Source organism: Aquarana catesbeiana, linkage group LG02, assembly GCF_042186555.1.
Source record: "Aquarana catesbeiana isolate 2022-GZ linkage group LG02, ASM4218655v1, whole genome shotgun sequence".
In the NCBI taxonomy this organism is placed as follows: Eukaryota; Metazoa; Chordata; class Amphibia; order Anura; family Ranidae; genus Aquarana; species Aquarana catesbeiana.
This window is the reverse complement of record NC_133325.1, coordinates 184,850,460-184,868,686: the sequence shown is the minus strand read 5'-3', so window position 1 is coordinate 184,868,686 and position 18,227 is coordinate 184,850,460. Positions and strand designations below refer to the sequence as shown.

The 18,227-nt window shown below is 43.6% G+C and overlaps 1 protein-coding gene across 2 annotated transcripts in view; it reads right to left on the bottom strand.

The window, feature by feature from the left end:
* Positions 1-15,617: 15,617 nt before the first annotated feature.
* Positions 15,618-18,227, bottom strand: part of MCRS1 (microspherule protein 1) — a 34,992-nt gene continuing 32,382 nt past the window's right edge. For both annotated transcript variants that reach the window (XM_073614021.1, XM_073614020.1), the window contains exon 13: positions 15,618-16,282. In XM_073614021.1, the coding sequence (XP_073470122.1) occupies positions 16,196-16,282 (87 nt within the window). In that variant the 3' untranslated portion in view covers positions 15,618-16,195. The remainder of the gene's footprint in view (positions 16,283-18,227) is intronic.

The following is an 18,227-nucleotide window of genomic DNA, read 5'->3' as shown; positions in this document are numbered from 1 at the left end:
TAGGGAACAGTGAATCTGCAGGTTGGATGGTCTCGTCCACCACCAGAGACTGGACTTCATTATGGATGTGACTAATATCCTCTGATCCAGGCGATTCTTCCTCCACTGTGCCAGAAAGCCCAGTTGGAATCCCCGCAGATGCCACCTGGCCCACTTCACCATGGGTCTGATGCCAACATGGAATGGCTTGCCAATACTCTCTTTACCTTCCTTATCAGGACAGGAATCTTTTCTAGGGGAAGTGAAACTGCCCTCTATGGAGTGTTGAAAAGTGCTCCTAGATATGTCATCTTTTGTGTAGGTGTGAGCTGGCTTTTCGAGTAATTAACCACCCGAACTTGCTCAGGGTGTCTAGGACCAGCCGTACATGCATTTCTAGGCTCCTTTTGTGCTGGGATAGAATGAGGATGTCGTCCAAGTAGTGAAGCACTCGAATCCCTTTTTCTCGAAGAGGAGCCAGGATTGCCACTAGCACCTTGGTAAAGGTTCTGTGAGCTGTTGAGATCCCGAATGGCAGGCATTGAAACTGTAGGTGTAAATCGCCTACTTTGAAATGTAGGAAAGGTTGAAACTGCTGCAGGATAGGTATATGGAGATATGCGTCTTGAAGGTCTATAGAGACCATCCAATCCCCTGGCTGTACTGATAGGATCACTGTATTTAAGGATTCCATTTTGAAATGTTCTGTACAGATGTATCTGTTTAACCTCTGCAGGTCCAACAGGGGCCTCCAGCAGCCCGATTTTTTGGGGACCAAAAAGACTGGGGAATAGAACCCTGAGTGTTTTTCCAAGTCCGGAACTGGAACTACTGCTTGCTGCCGGATAAGAATTTGTACATACTGAAGAAGGACCTCTTTCTTCTCTTTGGAGGTTGGTATCTTTGTTGGCTGGAATGAAAAGGGTGGGGGTCGTTTTCTGAATGTCCAGAAATGCCCCCGAATGACAGTGGAGACTGCCCACTGATCTGTACAATTCTCCACCCAAACCTGGGCGAACGCCTTGAGTCGAGCTCCTACTGGAGCGGTTTGGGTGGATAGGGAGTAAAAAAACTTCTGGCCCTCAACCGTGGATGTTGAGGTTTTCGCCTTCCCCGCCTTCAAGAAAGTTGTCTGCGAGCCCTTCCAGCCTCTTCTGTACTCCCTGCCCGGGCGGTACGTTCTGGAGTCTCTTGCTCTCTGCTGACCAGCTGGACGTGACACAAATCTTTTCCTCCTGCTTCTGTCCTGGGGAATTAGACCACTTTTCCCTCCTGTGACTCTGGTAATCGCTGCATCCATTTTGTCGCCGAACAGAGCTTTCCCATTGTATGGTATGCGACACCACGATTGTTTTGAGGTTGGGTCGGCTGACCATGGTTTTAGCCACAATGCCCTTCTGGCAGTGATGGAATACAGCATAGCTCTGGAGGAACACTTGAGGACATCAATGGCGGCCTCCGCCATGAAATCTGCGGCCAGCTTCGGCTCATCTAGTGCTTTGATGATCTCGTTAGACCCCACCCCCTGTCTGAGGGCTGTCTCAATATTGTCTGACCATACTCTAGTAGCCCGAGAGATTGAAGTCAGGGCTACTGCTGGCTTACATGCCCCTCCTGCAGCTTGATAAGATTTTTTTAGATCTGAATCGATCCTTCGATCAAGTACATCCCTGAAAGAGACCGCATCCTCTAGAGGCAGTGTTGTATTCCTGGCTAATCTCATAATTGAAGCATCTACCGTTGGAAGCGAATCAAAAAGCTGGGCATCCGCTTCAGCAAGTGGGTATAATTTGAGAAAACGATTGTAAGCTAAGGGTCTTTTATCCACCTTCTGCCATTCATCTGTCACAACTTCCTTTATTTCTTCCGTTAAGGGGAAGGTTGATAATTTTTTCTTCAGGTGTGGAAAATATTTCTTTGCTTTAGATGGAGGCTCTGGATCTTCCTCCCATGGATTGCGTCCTTTACCGCATTGATAAAGGGTTCCACTAGAGCAAAATCAAAGGCTGAAGCATTCTCTTCTCCCACATCCGAATCGCTTTCAGAAATAACCTCTGTGTCTGGCTGTGGATTGGGTGTATTCACTGCGGCTTCCTCTGTGGGTGGGGTTGCTTGATCTTGGGATAAGGCTAACTCTCGGATAGAGTCTTTGATCATTCTTTTGATTGATTCCATTGACTCGAGTTTCTCTCTCTCTTTGTCTCCTGTAGCTTCCAGGAGGCATTGACCACATACCATTTTATCAGGGAGGGCTTGTTTGCCACACACCCAGCATGCTTTCTCTCCTGTATACACAGGTATGTGCTGGGAGTCCTGTTTACTAGAGGTATGTCGGGATGATCTGTTCCCACTGCGGGAAGTATGGGCCGAGGACGAATGAGAATGACCCGAGCTCCTATGGTCCTTTGATCTTCTATTCATAGAATCTCTATGGGATGATCTGCGGGAAGATCTGTGATGCCGGCTAAGACAAAAAAAATAGAAACAAAGACAAGGGTGTTTCAATCAGCCCGGGGTGCTCTTTTTCTCTTGATAAAAAAAACTTACCTGAAAGTTGCAGCCCTTACCTAGTGGTATGTTGAGGATCTTTTTGATGCGGCATTATAGTACTAGGGACAGCTGAAAAGGAACGATTAACATTTAATATAAAAGTAGTTAAAAACAAAAAAGGATTTTGCAGAGGAGGGAAGAACAACAAAAAAATGTTTATATATATATATATATATATACATACATACATATAAATATATATATATACATATAAATATATATATACTCCTATTCCTCCCTGGTACCTTGGCTGGGCTCCATAGCACAGATTCAAAAAGGATAAAGGAGCTGGAGAGGACACCTCATAGATGCTTCCTCTAAGGCAGCTGCTCCTCTACTGACGGTAAGCTCTCTTATATACTAGAGAGCAGTCTGGGAGTCCCAAGATGGCCACCGTCGGCTTCACAGTGCTACTGAGCATGCACCGTGACATCACGCCGAGGCCCCGCCCCCCCAGCCAGGAAAGCAGAGACGAATTGCGCGCGCGAAGCGCTGCACACTCAGAGGAGAGCTACACAGGCACATGAGGCATGTTGTGGAGGTAGGCAAAAACCTCATAGCGTTTTTCTAAAAAGCACAAGCATTTAAGCACTCAGGGTTTTAGTATGCTGAACAAGGGAATATATAGGAGAGAAAAACTGGCTCCTGTTAACCCACCAAGCCCCAAAAAGATCCACAGAAAAACGGGCTCCCATACTTATCTGGCGCTTTTAGCAGCCCAAGCAATGGAACTCCATACTGCAGGAGAGCATGAACCTGCAATGGTCACACCATAAAGCAGTGAGGTAGGGCTGAGCGCTTGATCCTGTAGGAACGAAGACAGAGAAAAGAATGACAGTGGGGAGGAACAACTCTTTTATTTATAGAGTTAAAGTGGTCCTGTGGGTTGGTCGGGGGCGGAGCAACCAACCATTGGTATGCTGCCATGGAGGCACCAGGAAAATTCTTTGGGGTGTTTGCTTTCCAAAATGGGGTCATTTTATGTGTGTTTCCACTGTCCTGGTGCTCCAGGGCCTCCACATACATGATAGGTAGTAATGAAATTAGATGTGTAATTTATGCCCCTAGAAAGCCTCTCACATGTAGTATCTCCATACACAGGAGGAAGAGTAGAATGTAATTCTAAGTATGCCTATGATGTGTGTTAGAAATATCTTATTAATTGACAACTTTGTCTAAAAAAAAAAAAAAAAAAAAAAAATTTCTTCATTTTCTTTCCATCATTTTCCAAAAACTTGTGGCAAAAAATTATGTTTTCATAAGACTTATTATGCCTCTAAAATACCTTGGAGTGTTTACTTGCCAAAATGGGGTCATTTTGTGGGGTTATCACTGTCATGGTACTCCATAAATGTGGTAGGTAGTCAGGAAATTAAATGGTTAATTTATGCTCCTTGAAAGCTTAAAGGTGCTCCTTGGATTTTGGGCCCCTCTATGAATCTAGGATGTGAAAAAGTCTCACACATATGGTATCCTCATACTCCGGAAAGAAAGCAGAATATGTTTTGGGGTGTAATTATATGTATACCTATGCTGTGTGTGAGAAATAACTTGTTAAAAATAACAGCTTATTAAATTATATTTAACCACTTGCCGACCGCCTCACGCAGACATATTGCGGCAGAATGGCATGGGCAGGCAGAGTAACGTACCCGTACATTACTCCACTCCCGCGTGCGGGGGCGTGATCGTGTCCCCCGCCCCCCCCCCCCCGGTGCCCGAGGTGGTCGGGATCGTCCCAGGAGCAATGCGTCCTGAGGGGGAGGTCCCTGATTCATGGCCTCTCCCTCACGATCGCTCCTGATGAATGAGAAGCTTCCTCTGCTTATGAAATGTAAACAGAAGCAGAGAAAGTGATGTCATCTCTCCTCGTGGAGCCTTTTCGTTCCGGCTCCTGAGGAGAGAAGACATCAATGTGAGTTTGCACCAACACTACACTAACACTAGTACACATAGGCACATAAAACACCCCCCGATCACCCCCTCTACACCCCCTGTTACAGTGACACCAATGCAAGTTTTTATTTTTTTTTACTGATGACTGCATTGGTGTCATTTGTGACTGTTATAAGTGTTAGGGCTGTTAGTGGTAGGCCCCTAATAAAGGTTTAACCCCTTGATCACCCCCCAGTTAACCCTTTCACCCCTGTCGCCAGTGTCACTAAGTAATTTTTTTTCTGATCGCCGTATTAGTGTCACAGGTGACGCTAGCTAGCCAGATAGGTATTTAGGTTCACCGTCAGCTTTTCATCGCGTCGGGTACCCCATATACTACCTAATAAAGGTTTTAACCCCCTGATTGCCCCCTAGTTAACCCTTTCACCAGTGATCACCGTAAGTGTTACGGGTGACGCTGGTTAGTTTGTTTTTTATACCCGCCGTTTATTACCCAATAAAGGTTTAACCCCCTGATTGCCCGGCGGGTGATATCAGTTAGGTTTTAGAGTCAGATAAGATCTGCATCACCCCAGGCAGCGTCATATTAGTGCCAGTACCGCTAACACCCATGCACACAGCATACACCTCCCTTAGTGGTATAGTGTCTGAACGGATCAATATCTGATCTGATCAGATCTATACTAGTGTCCCCAGCAGTTTAGGGTTCCCAAAAACGCAGTGTTAGCGGGATCAGCCCAGATACCTGCTAGCACCTGCATTTTGCCCCTCCGCTCAGCCCACCCAAGTGCAGTATTGATCGATCACTGTCACTTACAAAACACTAAACACATAACTGCAGCGTTCACAGAGTCAGGCCTGATCCCTGCGACCGCTAACAGCTTTTTTGGTAGCGTTTGCTACAGTTGCTGACAGCCTAGGAGCTTTTGTACCTGTGAGTCTCACTACTGTACCAGTAAATTTAGAGCCCAAAATGGCAAATCGAAGGTACAGTAGTGAAGAGGCCTACACGTTTCTGAGCATGACAGATAGTGAAGAGGAAGTCACTCATCTGTCAGATTCAGGCTCAGAATACGATCCTGTAGACGACAGCAGCTCCATGACGACGGAGTTGTGGTCCCTGCCAAGGTCAGGCGTACCAGACCCCGATCTTCTTCTTCTGTCGTTGAGTTGCAAGAACCGCAGGGCTCTCGTATGGAGCAGAGAAGTACTAGTGGCGTTCATCCTTCTGGTGAACTGGCAAGCACCAGTGGCCGGTGGTGACGTGGCGAGTCCCATAAGTGCAGTTCAAGCTGGCGAGGTGGCAAGCACAAGTAGTGTCCCGCTGCCAACAAGAAGACAAAGACAGGCCCGTCAAGCCCCTAGTGCCTTTCCTGCTGCATTTGCCAATCCTAATTGGGAACCCACCACTTCTGCAGCACCCGTACTTCCCCCAATCACTGGCCAACCCGGAATTCAGGTGGAAACAGTTGATTTTACGTCACTCGATATTTTTTCACTGTTTTTCATGGAAGATCTCTATAGATCTATTGTGGACCAAAGTAATTTGTATGCTGGTCAATTCATTGCCACTAATCCCCAGTCCTCCCTTGCCAGAGATTGGAAACCAATTACGGTTTCCGAATTTAAGACCTTTCTGGGCCTATCCCTCGACATGGGCATAGTTAATATGAGTATGTTGCGATCATATTGGTCCACTGACCCAATTTAGTCACGTAGAGCCGCCGAACTGCCCAGAATACATAGGGAGTGCTGGCAACATTGTGTGGGACTTGGTGTCACCCTTATTCGGACAGGGGTACCATTTGTAGGTGGACAAATATTACACGAGCGTGCCACTTTTTAGTCACTTGTTTGATCATCAGATTGGCGCGTGTGGCACCGTGCAATCTAATCACCGGAGCTTTTCTCAGTGGCTTGTAGAATCCCGTCTTAGGCTGGGGGTGAGAGCCTGCTTGAAGGGTAATAACTTTCTCGCTGTGAAGTGGAGGGATAATAAGAATGTTTTCGTTCTTTCCTCCCTTCATGCAGACACAATGGTCCAAATTCCTATGGCGACTGGTGTTGTGGAGAAACCCCTCTGTGTTCACGAATATAACCAAAATATGGGAGGGGTGGACCTCAACGACCAGTTGTTGGCGCCATACCTAGTTGCCCGTAAGGCCAGACGCTGGTACAAAAAAGTGTCTGTATACTTATTTCAATTGGCTTTGCTGAACGTTCATGTGCTATACAGAGCTTCAGGACGAACTGGATCCTTCCTTAAATTCCAGGAAGAGATCGTCAGAGCCCTTCTGTTTCCAGACGGTGCTTCACCTCACCTTCCCAATCCAAATGCAGTAAGCCGGCTGCATGGGAGGCATCTTCCTTATGTCCTCCCGCGTACCCCTACCCAACGAGCCCCCCAAAGAAGATGTCATGTCTGCAGCAAGCGTGGATATAGGCATGACACCCGCTATTATTGTCCCTCCTGTCCTGACAATCCTGTTCTTTGCATTGCTGAATGTTTTGAACGCAACCATACACTAGTGGAGTATTAGCGTAGGGTACAGCACTGCACAGACTAGGACACACATTCACAGGGTCTCCCAAGATGCCATCGCATTTTGAGAGACCTGAAAAAAACCCAAAAATAGTTGTTGTTTTATTGTTCTCTCTCTCTCTATTCTCTCTCTGTTCTGCTCTTTTTACTGTATTCTATTCTGCAATGTTTTATTGTTATTATGTTTTATCGTGTTTGCTTTTCAGATATGTATTTTTTTATACTTTACTGTTTACTGTGTTTTATTGTTAACCTTTTTTTTTTTGTTTTCAGGTACGACATTCAGCTGCAGCGGGATTTATTTATCTTGACAGCAACGGCGTTTGCTCCCACGATACATAAAGCCGTGACTCCAGCGCTGTAGGAGGTGATTTCACCACTACAGTTAAAAAGAAAGAGCATATATGCCGAAGCATGGGGGCAGCAGGGGTGGAGGAGTGATTTGCTCCTAACTTTTGGGACGGATGCCCCCATGCTTCGGCATATATATATTTTAGGCACAGATTGCGTTAAAAAATGTTTTATTTTTTACTATGTTTTTTTTGTATTTGCTTTGCAGGTATGGAAAGTCTTACTCTTATACTGTAATGTTACTTTGTTTTATTGTAAACCATCATTTGCTTAGCGGGTACGCCATTCAGTTGCAGCGCAGATTTATTTATCTTGACAGCAACAGCGTTTGCTCCCACGATAGATAAAGCTGTCACTCCAGCGCTGTAGGAGGTGATTTCACCACTAGAGTTAAAAACAAAATGGTGCATGTATGCCCATCATTAGAAGTGGGTGGATGAAGGGAGGTATTCTAATGGTGGGTATACCCACCGATCAATCTCTTTTTTTTGTTCAGCCCACAGGCTGCATGAAAAAAAAATTACAATATATGCCCAACAAGGACCAGCAATGTACTGGTATGTTGCTGGACTTTGAGTGGTTATACCAGAATGATGCCTGCGGGTTTAGGTACCATCTTGGTATCATTCTTTTCAGCCAGCGGTCGGCTTTCATGTAAAAGCAATCCTAGCAGCTAATAAGTCTCTAGACTGCTTTTACAAGCAGTGGAAGGGAATGTCCCCCCCCCCCACCGTCTTCCATGGTTTTCTCTGGCTCTTCTGTCCCAACAGGGAACCTGGGAATGCAGCCGGTGATTCCGCCAGCTGACCATAGAGCCGTTTAGAGACCAGAATGGCTCCAATCATCTCTATGGCCTAAGAAACCGGAAGCTTTGAGCATTTCATGACTTAGATTTCGCCAGTTGTAAACAGCGCCATTGGGACATTGGGAAGGCATTTTATCACATCGATCTTGGTGTGGTCAGATGCTTTGAGGGCAGAGGAGAGATCTAGTGTCTAATAGACTCCAATTTTTTCAAAAAAGAGTACCTGTCACTAGCTATTGCTATCATAGGGGATATTTACATTACCTGAGATAACAATAAAAATGATTAAAAAAAAAAATGAAAGGAACAGTTTAAAAATTAAATAAAAAAGCAAAATAAATAATAATAAAAAAAAAAAAAAAAAAAAAGCACCCCTGTACCCCCCTGCTCTCGCGCACAAAGGCGAATGCAAGCGTCGGTTTGGCGTCATATGTAAACAGCAATTGCACAGTGCATGTGAGGTATCATGCGAAGGTCAGATCGAGGGCAGCAATTTTAGCAGTAGACTTCCTCTGTAAATCTAAAGTGGCAACCTGTAAATATATAAATGTATGCAGTATTTGGCCACTGCACGTTTGTGCGCAATTTTAAAGCATGTTGTGTTTGGTATCCATGTACTCGGCTAAGATCATCTTTTTTATTTCATCAAACATTTGGGCAATATAGTGTGTTTTAGTGCATTCACATTAAAAAAAATGTGTTTGTAAAATCGCTGCGCAAATACTATGTGAAAAAAAAACATGAAACACCCACCATTTTAATCTGTAGGGCCTTTGCTTTAAAAAATATATATATAATGTTTGGGGGTTCAAAGTAACTTCTTGCAAAAAAAAATTATTTTTGCATGTAAACAAAAAGTGTCAGAAAGGGCTTTGTCTTCAAGTGGTTAGAAGAGTGGGTGATGTGTGACATAAGCTTCTAAATGTTGTGCATAAAATACCAGGACAGTTCAAATGACCCCATTTTGGAAAGACACCCCAAGCTATTTGCTGAGAGGCATGTAGAGTCCATGGAATATTTTATATTTTGAGACAAGTTGCGGGAAAAAGACAATTTTTTTTTTTGCACAAAGTTGTCACTAAATGATATATTGCTCAAACATGCCATGGGCATATGTGAAATTACACCCCAAAATACATTCTTGATTTCACTCCTCACTGCCTATCACATTTTCGGAGGCTATGGAATGGAATGGCACAACCCGCCCCCCCCCCCCCTTCGCAAATGACCCCATTTTGGAAAGTAGAAATCCCAAGCTATTTGCTGAGAGGTATGGTGAGTATTTTTTCATTTTCAAAAACAAATGAGAGCTGCAAAATTCTCACCTTTTCAAAATGGGGTCATTGGGGGGGGGGTTGTGCTATCTTGGCATTTTATGGCCTTCGAAACTGTGATAGGCAGTGAGAAGTGAAATCAAAAATTTACGCCCTTAGAAAGCCTGAAGGCGGTGATTGGTTTTCGGGGCCCCGTACGCGGCTAGGCTCCCAAAAAGTCCCACATATGTGGTATCCCCATACTCAGGAAAAGTAGCAGAATGTATTTTGGGGTGTAATTTCACATATTCCCATGGCATGTTTGAGCAATATATCATTTAGTGACAACTTTGTGCAAAAAAAAAAGTTTGTCATTTTCCCGCAACTTGTGGCAAAATATAAAATATTCCATGGACTCAACATGCCTCTCAGCAAATAGCTTGGGGTGTCTACTTTACAAAATGGGGTCATTTGGGGGGGTTTGTGCCATCTTGGCATTTTATGGCCTTCAAAACTGTGATAGGTTGTGAGGAGTGAAATCAAAAATTTACGCCCTTAGAAATCCTGAAGGCGGTGCTTGGTTTTCGGGGTCCCGTACGCGGCAAGGCTCCCAAAAAGTCCCACACATGTAGTATCCCTGTACTCAGGAGAAGCAGCAAAATGTATTTTGAGGTGCAATTCCACATATAACCATGGCATGTGTGAGCAATATATCATTTAGTGACAACTTTTTGTAAGAAAAAATTATTTTTGTCTTTATTCAATCACTTGGGATAAAAAATTAAATATTCAATGGGCTCAACATGCCTCTCAGAAATTTCCTTGGAGTGTCTACTTTCCAAAATGGGGTCATTTGGGGGGGGGGGGGGGGGGGGGGGGGTGTTGTACTGCCCTGCCATTTTAGCACCTCAAGAAATGAGATAGGCAGTCATAAACTAAAAGCTATGTAAATTCCAGAAAACGTACCCTAGTTTGTAGACGCTATAACTTTTGCGCAAACCACAAAATATATACGGTTATTGACATTTTTTTTTACCAAAGACATGTGGCTGAATACATTTTGGCCTAAATGTATGACTAAAATTGAGTTTATTGGATTTTTCTTATAACAAAAAGTAGAAAATATAATTTTTTTCAAATTTTTCTGTCTTTTTCCATTTATATCGCAAAAAAATAAAAATCGCAGAGGCAATCAAATACCATTAAAAGAAAGCAAAAGGACGCAAATTTTGTTTAGGTACAGCATTGCATGACCACGCAATTACCAGTTAAAGCAGTGCAGTGCCAAATTGTAAAAAGTCCTCTGGTTTTTAGGCAGCCAAATGGTCCGTGGCTTAAGTGGTTAATTTCTTCATTTTTCCAAAAAATTGTGACAAAAAATTTCAAAAAGCTCACCAAGCCTCTTACTAAATACCTTGGACTATCTACTTTCCAAAAAGAGTTAATTTGCATTTTTGTCATTATCTAATTTCTTGAGACCCAAAAATGCCAGGACAGTACAGTCAGTAAATCAACATTTATCAATTTTTAAATATATATACATATATGACTCATCGGCCACTTTATTAGGTACACCTTGCTAGTACTGGGTTGGACCCCCTTTTGCCTTTAGAACTGCCTTAATTCTTTGTGGCATAGATTCAACAAGGTGTTGAAAACATTCCTCAGAAATTTTGGTCCATATTGACAGGATAGCATCATGCAGTTGCTGCAGATTTGTCGGCTGCACATTCATGATGCGAATCTCCCATTCCACCACATCCCAAAGGTGTTCTATTGGATTAAGATCTGGTGACTGCAGAGGCCATTGGTGTACAGTGAACTCACTGTCATGTTCAAAAAAACAGTTTGGGATGATTTGAGCTTTGTAACATGGTGCAGCATCCTGCTGGAAGTAGCCATCAGAAGATGGATACACTGTAGTCTAACGGGATGGACATAGTGAGCAACAATACTCGGGTAGGCCGTGGCATTTAAACAATGCTCAACTGGTAATGAGGGGCCCAAAGTATGCCAAGAAAATATCCCCCCCACCATTACACCACCAGCCTGAACTGTTGATACAAGGCAGGATGGATCCATGCTTTCATGTTGTTTACGTCAAATTCTGACACTGCCATCTAAACATCGCAGCTGATGTCAAGACTCCTCAGATCAGGCAATGCTTTTCCAGTCTTCTATTGTCCAATTTTGGTGAGCTTGTGCTTCTGCCTGACGTGCAGAGGAAGGCCCCTCGTACAGCTCCGGTTCAGGGGCCACTGGTAGTGAGACAGCAGCCACAGGAGCACGACAAGTTATGAGTGCCTGTAATCAGTACAGTAGTCTGCGTGGCAGCAGTCACCAGGTGGATGTTGCAGCAGAGCTGACATGGAGCTTGGCTGGCAGCAGACTATAGTAGGCAGCTGGAAGCAGCAGCCAGATGAGAGCTTGCTGGACTGAGAGCTGTAGCAGGCTTGATGAGCAAGATGCAGACCAAACAGCAGCCCATACATGAGCATGTTTAAACAGCCCCGCTTGGTGCCAGCATTAGTGACAGGCGTGCGCACTTGCTTGCGCCTATGCACATCTACCCAGCCAGTTGCCGGTCTGTGCATACGCAGAGAAACTCCATCTGCACTATGGACATGCCTTCCCTCACAGTTGCCTTTCCATCATCTCAAACCAGTCTGCCCATTCTCCTCTGACCTCTAACATCAACAAGGCATTTTCATCCACACAACTGCCACCCACTGGATATTTTCTCTGTAAACCCTAGAGATGGTTGTGTGAAAATCCCAGTAGATCACCAGTTTTTGAAATACTCCGAGCAGCCCATCTGGCACCAACAACCATGCCACGTTCAAAGTCACTTAAACCTCCTTTCTTCCCCATTCTGATGCTTGGTTTGAACTTCAGCAAGTTGTCTTCACCACAGTCTAGATCAGCGTTTCTCAACTCCAGTCCCCAAGGCATCCCAATAGGTCATGTTTTCAGGCTTTCCATTAGTTTGCTCAGGTGATTTGATCCGTTTCACTGCCTTAGTAATTACCACAGCCATTTTATCTGAGGGAAATCCTGAAAACATGACCTGTTGGGGCAACTGGAGTTGAAAAACACTGGTCTAGATGCCTAAATGCATTGAGTTGCTGCCATGTAACTGGCTGCTTAGCAATTTGTGTTACCAAGCAATTGAACAGGTGTACCTAATAAAGTGGCTGGGGGGTGTGTGTGTGTGTATGTATAGATAGATAGATATATATCTATCTATACACACACACTGTATCTCACAAAAGTGAGTACACCCCTCACATTTTTGTAAATATTTAATTATATCTTTTAATGTGACAACACTGAAGAAATGACACTTTTCTACAATGTAAAGTAGTGAGTGTACAGCTTGTATAACAGTGTAAATTTGTTGTTCCCTCAAAATAACTCAACACACAGCCATTATTGTCTAAACCGCTAGCAAAGTGAGTACACCCCTAAGTGAAAATGTCCCAATTAGGCCCAGTGTCAATATTTTGTGTAGCCACAATTATTTTCCAGCACTGCCTTAACCCTATTGGGCATGGAGTTCACCAGAGCTTCACAGGTTGCCACTGGAGTCCTCTTCTACTCCTCCATGACGACATCACAGAGCTGGTGGATGTTAGAGACCTTGCGCTTCTCCACCTTCCGTTTGAGGATGCCTCACAGATGGAGACATGCTTGGCCAGTCCATCACCTTTACCCTCAGCTTATTTAGCAAGGCAGTGGTCGTCTTGGAGGGGTAGGGGTGTGTGTGTGTGTGTGTGTGTGTGTGTGTGTGTGTATATATATTATATATATATATATATATATATAAATATATATACCAACACACACATCATAGATTATAGAAGCTACCTTTCACACAGACTAAATATACACTGATTTGGGTTATTTTTTTTAACCAAAGAATACATGTTGGCCTAAATTTATGAAGATTATTTGCAAAATTGTATTACAGAAACTAAGAAACATTTTTTTCCAAAATGTTTTAGTTTATATATATATATATATATATAAAAAAAAAAAACCTGAGTGGTGATTAACCTTGTCCCATCCGCGCTATAGCCAAATGACAACTAAAACGCAAACCTACATTGCCGGGAGGCCATCAATAGACATCCTCCCATTTCCTCACTCCCTGTGGGTCACGCACGGCGCGCTCTATGATCACCGAGTCAATGAGACTCACGTGAGTCTCCCGGCCCCTTACCACGTAATCAGCGGTCAGCCAATGACCGCTGATCACGTGATGTAAACAGAAGCTCGGTAATAGTTTTTATTTCTCCTCACGCTGACAGCATGAAAAAAAAAAAAAGGCGATCACCAGCTTCTGTTGAAGGGACATCAGTTCCGAAGAGGAAGAGGCATAGCTGTCTCATCTCTGCCAACCAGTATCGCCTGCCAGTGCCAATCTGTGCCCACCAGTTAATATCAGTGCCCACCAGTGAGGCCAATCAGTGCCATCTAGCAGTGCTGCCTATCAGTGTCACCTACCAGTGCCCATTACTGCCATCCATCAGTGTCACCTTATCAGTACCCATCAGTGCAGCCTCATCAGTGTACATCAATGGAGAAAAATGACCTGTTTGCAAAATTTCTTAACAAAATATAAAACCGTTTTGTTTTCAAAATTTTCGGTCTTTTTTCACTTAAACAATAAAAAACCCAGGAGGTGATCAAATACCACTAAAAGAAAGATCTATTTGTGGGGGGAAAAAAAATTATAAAAATTTCATTTGGGTACAGTGTTACATGACCATGCAATTGTCAAAGAGTGAGAGCGCTGAAAGCTGAAAATTGGTCTGGGCAGGAAGGGGGGTTAAGTGCCCAGTAAGCAAGTGGTTAAATATCACCAACAGAAAGCTCTGTCTCAAAAAATTAATTTGGGTGCAGTTTTGCGTGTCTAATTGTCAAAAAGTGTGATAACACTGAAAACTTAAAAATAGCCCGGGCAGGAAGGGGGTGAAAGTGTCCAGTGTTGAGATGGTTGATATTTCTATTACATGTTACCTGTAACAGAGGTACGCAAGGTGAAACAGTATAACCAGAGAGAACCTTATAAGGAGAACTGGATAATGAAGCCAGCTATTTTCCATCATCAAGAACAATTGAGAAGAACACACTGGGCAACTTAGCATACTGCAGAACAGACATCTGGGGGGAAAAAAACAAAAAAAACAAAAAAAAAAAAAAACAACTTACTTGAACAGTTATGAGTTTGCACAAGGATTGACCAAGCACGTTGTCATTATTCACAGCATAGTATGCTCACAGCCCTGTATAACAGGGCATGCTACAGCTGTCACCACTTAGTACTTCTTTTATAAAAATAGGTGAAACAAGTTTTAATTCGACTTAAAAGATTAACTTCACTTTTGTTGAGAAAAAACAATACCCTATGGGTGATCAATATACATTGCTAGGATTTTAACAAAATTTGTTGCCGATTCCTACCTGTTTCTGCTCTGAAGAAAAAGCTCTTTATTGTGTGCATAGTGAATCTGAATAGGGATAATTTTCATTATTGATCAGCTAATGCACTTGCCCTGTTCTAGGGAGAAAAGTTGCAGTGTCTGGGAGCATCTCACCAAGAATGAAAAGTTTGTTGCAGAGGATACCTAAAAATCTAACCTGTATCTCAGGCTGCATTCACACCCGAGCAGAGCAATTTTCCATCTCCCAAGCGCTTTTGAGCGTTTTTGGAAGTGTATTACAAGCATTTTAGAAGCGTATTAACAATCATTTTACAGCTTCAGGTATTTTTGTTTAGCCATTAGAAAGCACCAGGGGGAGGAGAGGTGGAGGAGACTAGGGGTGGAGAGCTGCTGTTTGAGCAGAAAACGTGCAGCAAAAAATGCCCATGTCGCAATTTTCAGGTGTTCCCATTGAAGTCTATGGGGTCCAATGAGCTTCCAATCTGCCAAAAAGAAGCTCATGTACTTTTCTGAGTGACAGGCGTTTTGCTTTAGGTGACAGAAGGCTCATATGTGAACAGGGGCCATTGAAAGGAATGGGATTAGGCTTGTTGAGCATTTTAGAGCTGCAAGCTTTAAGCAGAAAATCGCTCAGGTGTGAACAGGACCTTAGTGCAGACTTCTGGGAAAATCAGTCAACCGATCACACAACCAGGAAAAATACATTTTTGGGGTCATTCTGTACACCAACTGTATACAAGGCCTCCAGCTTGCCATATTGGATTGAATTTTACAGAAAGATACAGCGCTGAAGCTAGAAAAAAAGGAAAGGTAAGCTTTAATAACATTCAATTACAATATGGCTTCAGTAGAAATTGTTTATTCTATAGTTCCTTGTGTCTTTCCTCCACAAAAAGTGGAGTAACCCTTTAAAGTCACAAAAAGTTTGACAAAGTTTGATAAAAATGTTCTTTAATGTCTTCTTTTGAATTGTTCTCAACTATCTCAATATTAAGGATAAAAAAAAACAAAACAAAAAAAAAAAAAAAAAAAAACACAAAAAACAAAACAAACAGCTCCATATTTTTTTTTACAAATCATGGTCCATTTTATACAAGCATGGAGAGGGTAAGAAAAACTCACATTAAATGACAGCAAAACAAACAAAAATATAAACAGAGAATACCGTCTGGTATATATCACAAGCTGCAATATTTATATTTTACAAGCTCGATCCTGAATGCTGGATGGAACCTCTTTGTAACAATGAGTTCTCTGTCGGAACTCTGCTGGCCTCAGGATCTAGTTTACGTTTCACAGCAGGATGTAAGATTGTATAGATAACGCAAGTCATCGGGTTCCTGTGTCTTCATGTCAGCACAGGACACCGCTTTCAAGACTGGATCATTTTAGCTGCTTCTGCTTTAATGAGAGCTATGAGATCTTGATTGATAAGGAACACAAAGCGGAGGCCGGATATCTATGGGAAAGAAACAGAGATGTACATAGGGAATTGTTAGTGCCTATTTTACTCCTTCACTTAGCAAATGCAAGCATAGCAACTTTAGATTGCACATATAAAATTACATTCAGCAGTCACATCATCCCAATTTTCCCACAAAAAAACCTGACTATGCGGTTAACAACTGGTCTGCTGGGAGTTGGGGAGGAAACCACATCCACAAAAAAAAAAAATATAATAATAATAATATAACTGTTAACACAGTGGGGTTGAGTTACTAAAACTGGAGCACACGGAATCTGGTGAAGCTTTTGTATGGTAGCCAATCAGCTTCTAACGTCAGCTTGTTCAATTAAGCATTGGCAATAAAGCTTTATTCACACTTCCATGACTCCAAAGTCGTGCCGACTCTGAGGTGCAACTTGTCCCTCTGCAAAGTCGGACCCACTGTTGCATGTAAAACATTCAGGTACGACTTTCACGCAACTTTGAGGGTTAACACTGAAGACTATGACCCTCAAGTTGTATGAAAGTCTGACCAAAAGTAGTGCACCAACTACTTGAACCCTTTCGCTGCCAGGTCTGTATGCCCGATTGGTTCCACACAACCCCAGTAACAGCACCGCCCCCATCATGTACTGTGCAACAGTGATAGCCAGCATTGACTGGCATCACTAAAGGGTACTGATTGCTGGCAATGGTGAGCACTCACTTCTGGTATTGTGGGCGCTTTATTGTAATCAACGCACTGATTATAAGTGCCCTGATTACATGCCTAGATGTCCTCTGTGAGGAGATGCTGCTGATCGGCTCTCCTCACACTGTCAGTGTGAGGCGAGGAGAGCCGATTACCGGCATCTCCGTGTTTACATGTGACCGGCTGTGATTGGACACAGCCAATCACATAGTTAAAGAGCCGCGGCTCTTTACAGAGATTGGGGTCGCGCCGTGTCCTAGCAACAGGGCGTGGCCACGATCGCTGCGCTGTGTGCCCCCGGAGGTGCGAGAGAGCGGCCGTTTTGAGTGTCGTTATAACAGAACGTCCCACGCTCCGCTTGAGTGCTTTCGTCAAATACCGCTTCCTCCCAGTCTGAATATAGATATCAGATATTCCAATCGCTGCTAACAACCAACAAGACAATACTTGTTTGGTTGCTGAACATGGACTGTTTATTGAAAACACAGGTAATACTCTGGACAATCCCCCCCTTTGCATTCCTGGCAGGGTAGACTGTCCAATTAGCAGTGAGAGCTGTTGGAGGAATTCGCCCCCACCAATCTCACAGCTAATCTACATACACATCCCATAATATCCAAGGCAGACAGACACAATAGAACACTGGAATACAGCCACACTCCAAACGACCCAGCAAATAGTACACAACAAAATGAGACAAACTATTGGGTAAAAGACCCGGGCTTTCCAGATCTCATTTCCACTGAGTCCCAAGTTGGCAGAGACCATCATGGCCTCCTTAAAAATGTCCTTTTGCATTACATAACAGAATATCTTCCTAAAAGCTTGTAGCTCCCTCAAATGCCAGGGCTCATAGTCAGTAGGCAAGAGGCTAGCATTCAGTCCCCTTCAAAAGCCTCTGTCCCGGGTGAGTCTATCACAGCCGTTATATGACGTCCAACCAGAAGGAGGTATCTGTGTCTGTATATTATTTCCAACTCAGTGTCGGACTTTATTGCACTAAATGTCACTCCACTTTTCTAGCAGGTCAGCTGGTCTTCACCCATAGGTGGTTTAGTATTCCGGATGATGATGCTGCCAATACTCTTGAAGCGGCTGTTGTTGGCTCTTATGAGGCACTGGCACATCTACTGTTACGTGGAAGCAGGGCTTCATATAATGTTACAGTATCCATGCGGGCAACTCGTAGGGCATGGGCGGTGGCTAATAAGGTGAGTGGCGATGGAGCGATTTCCCCTTACGCACCATTATGGAGGAATCTCAAAC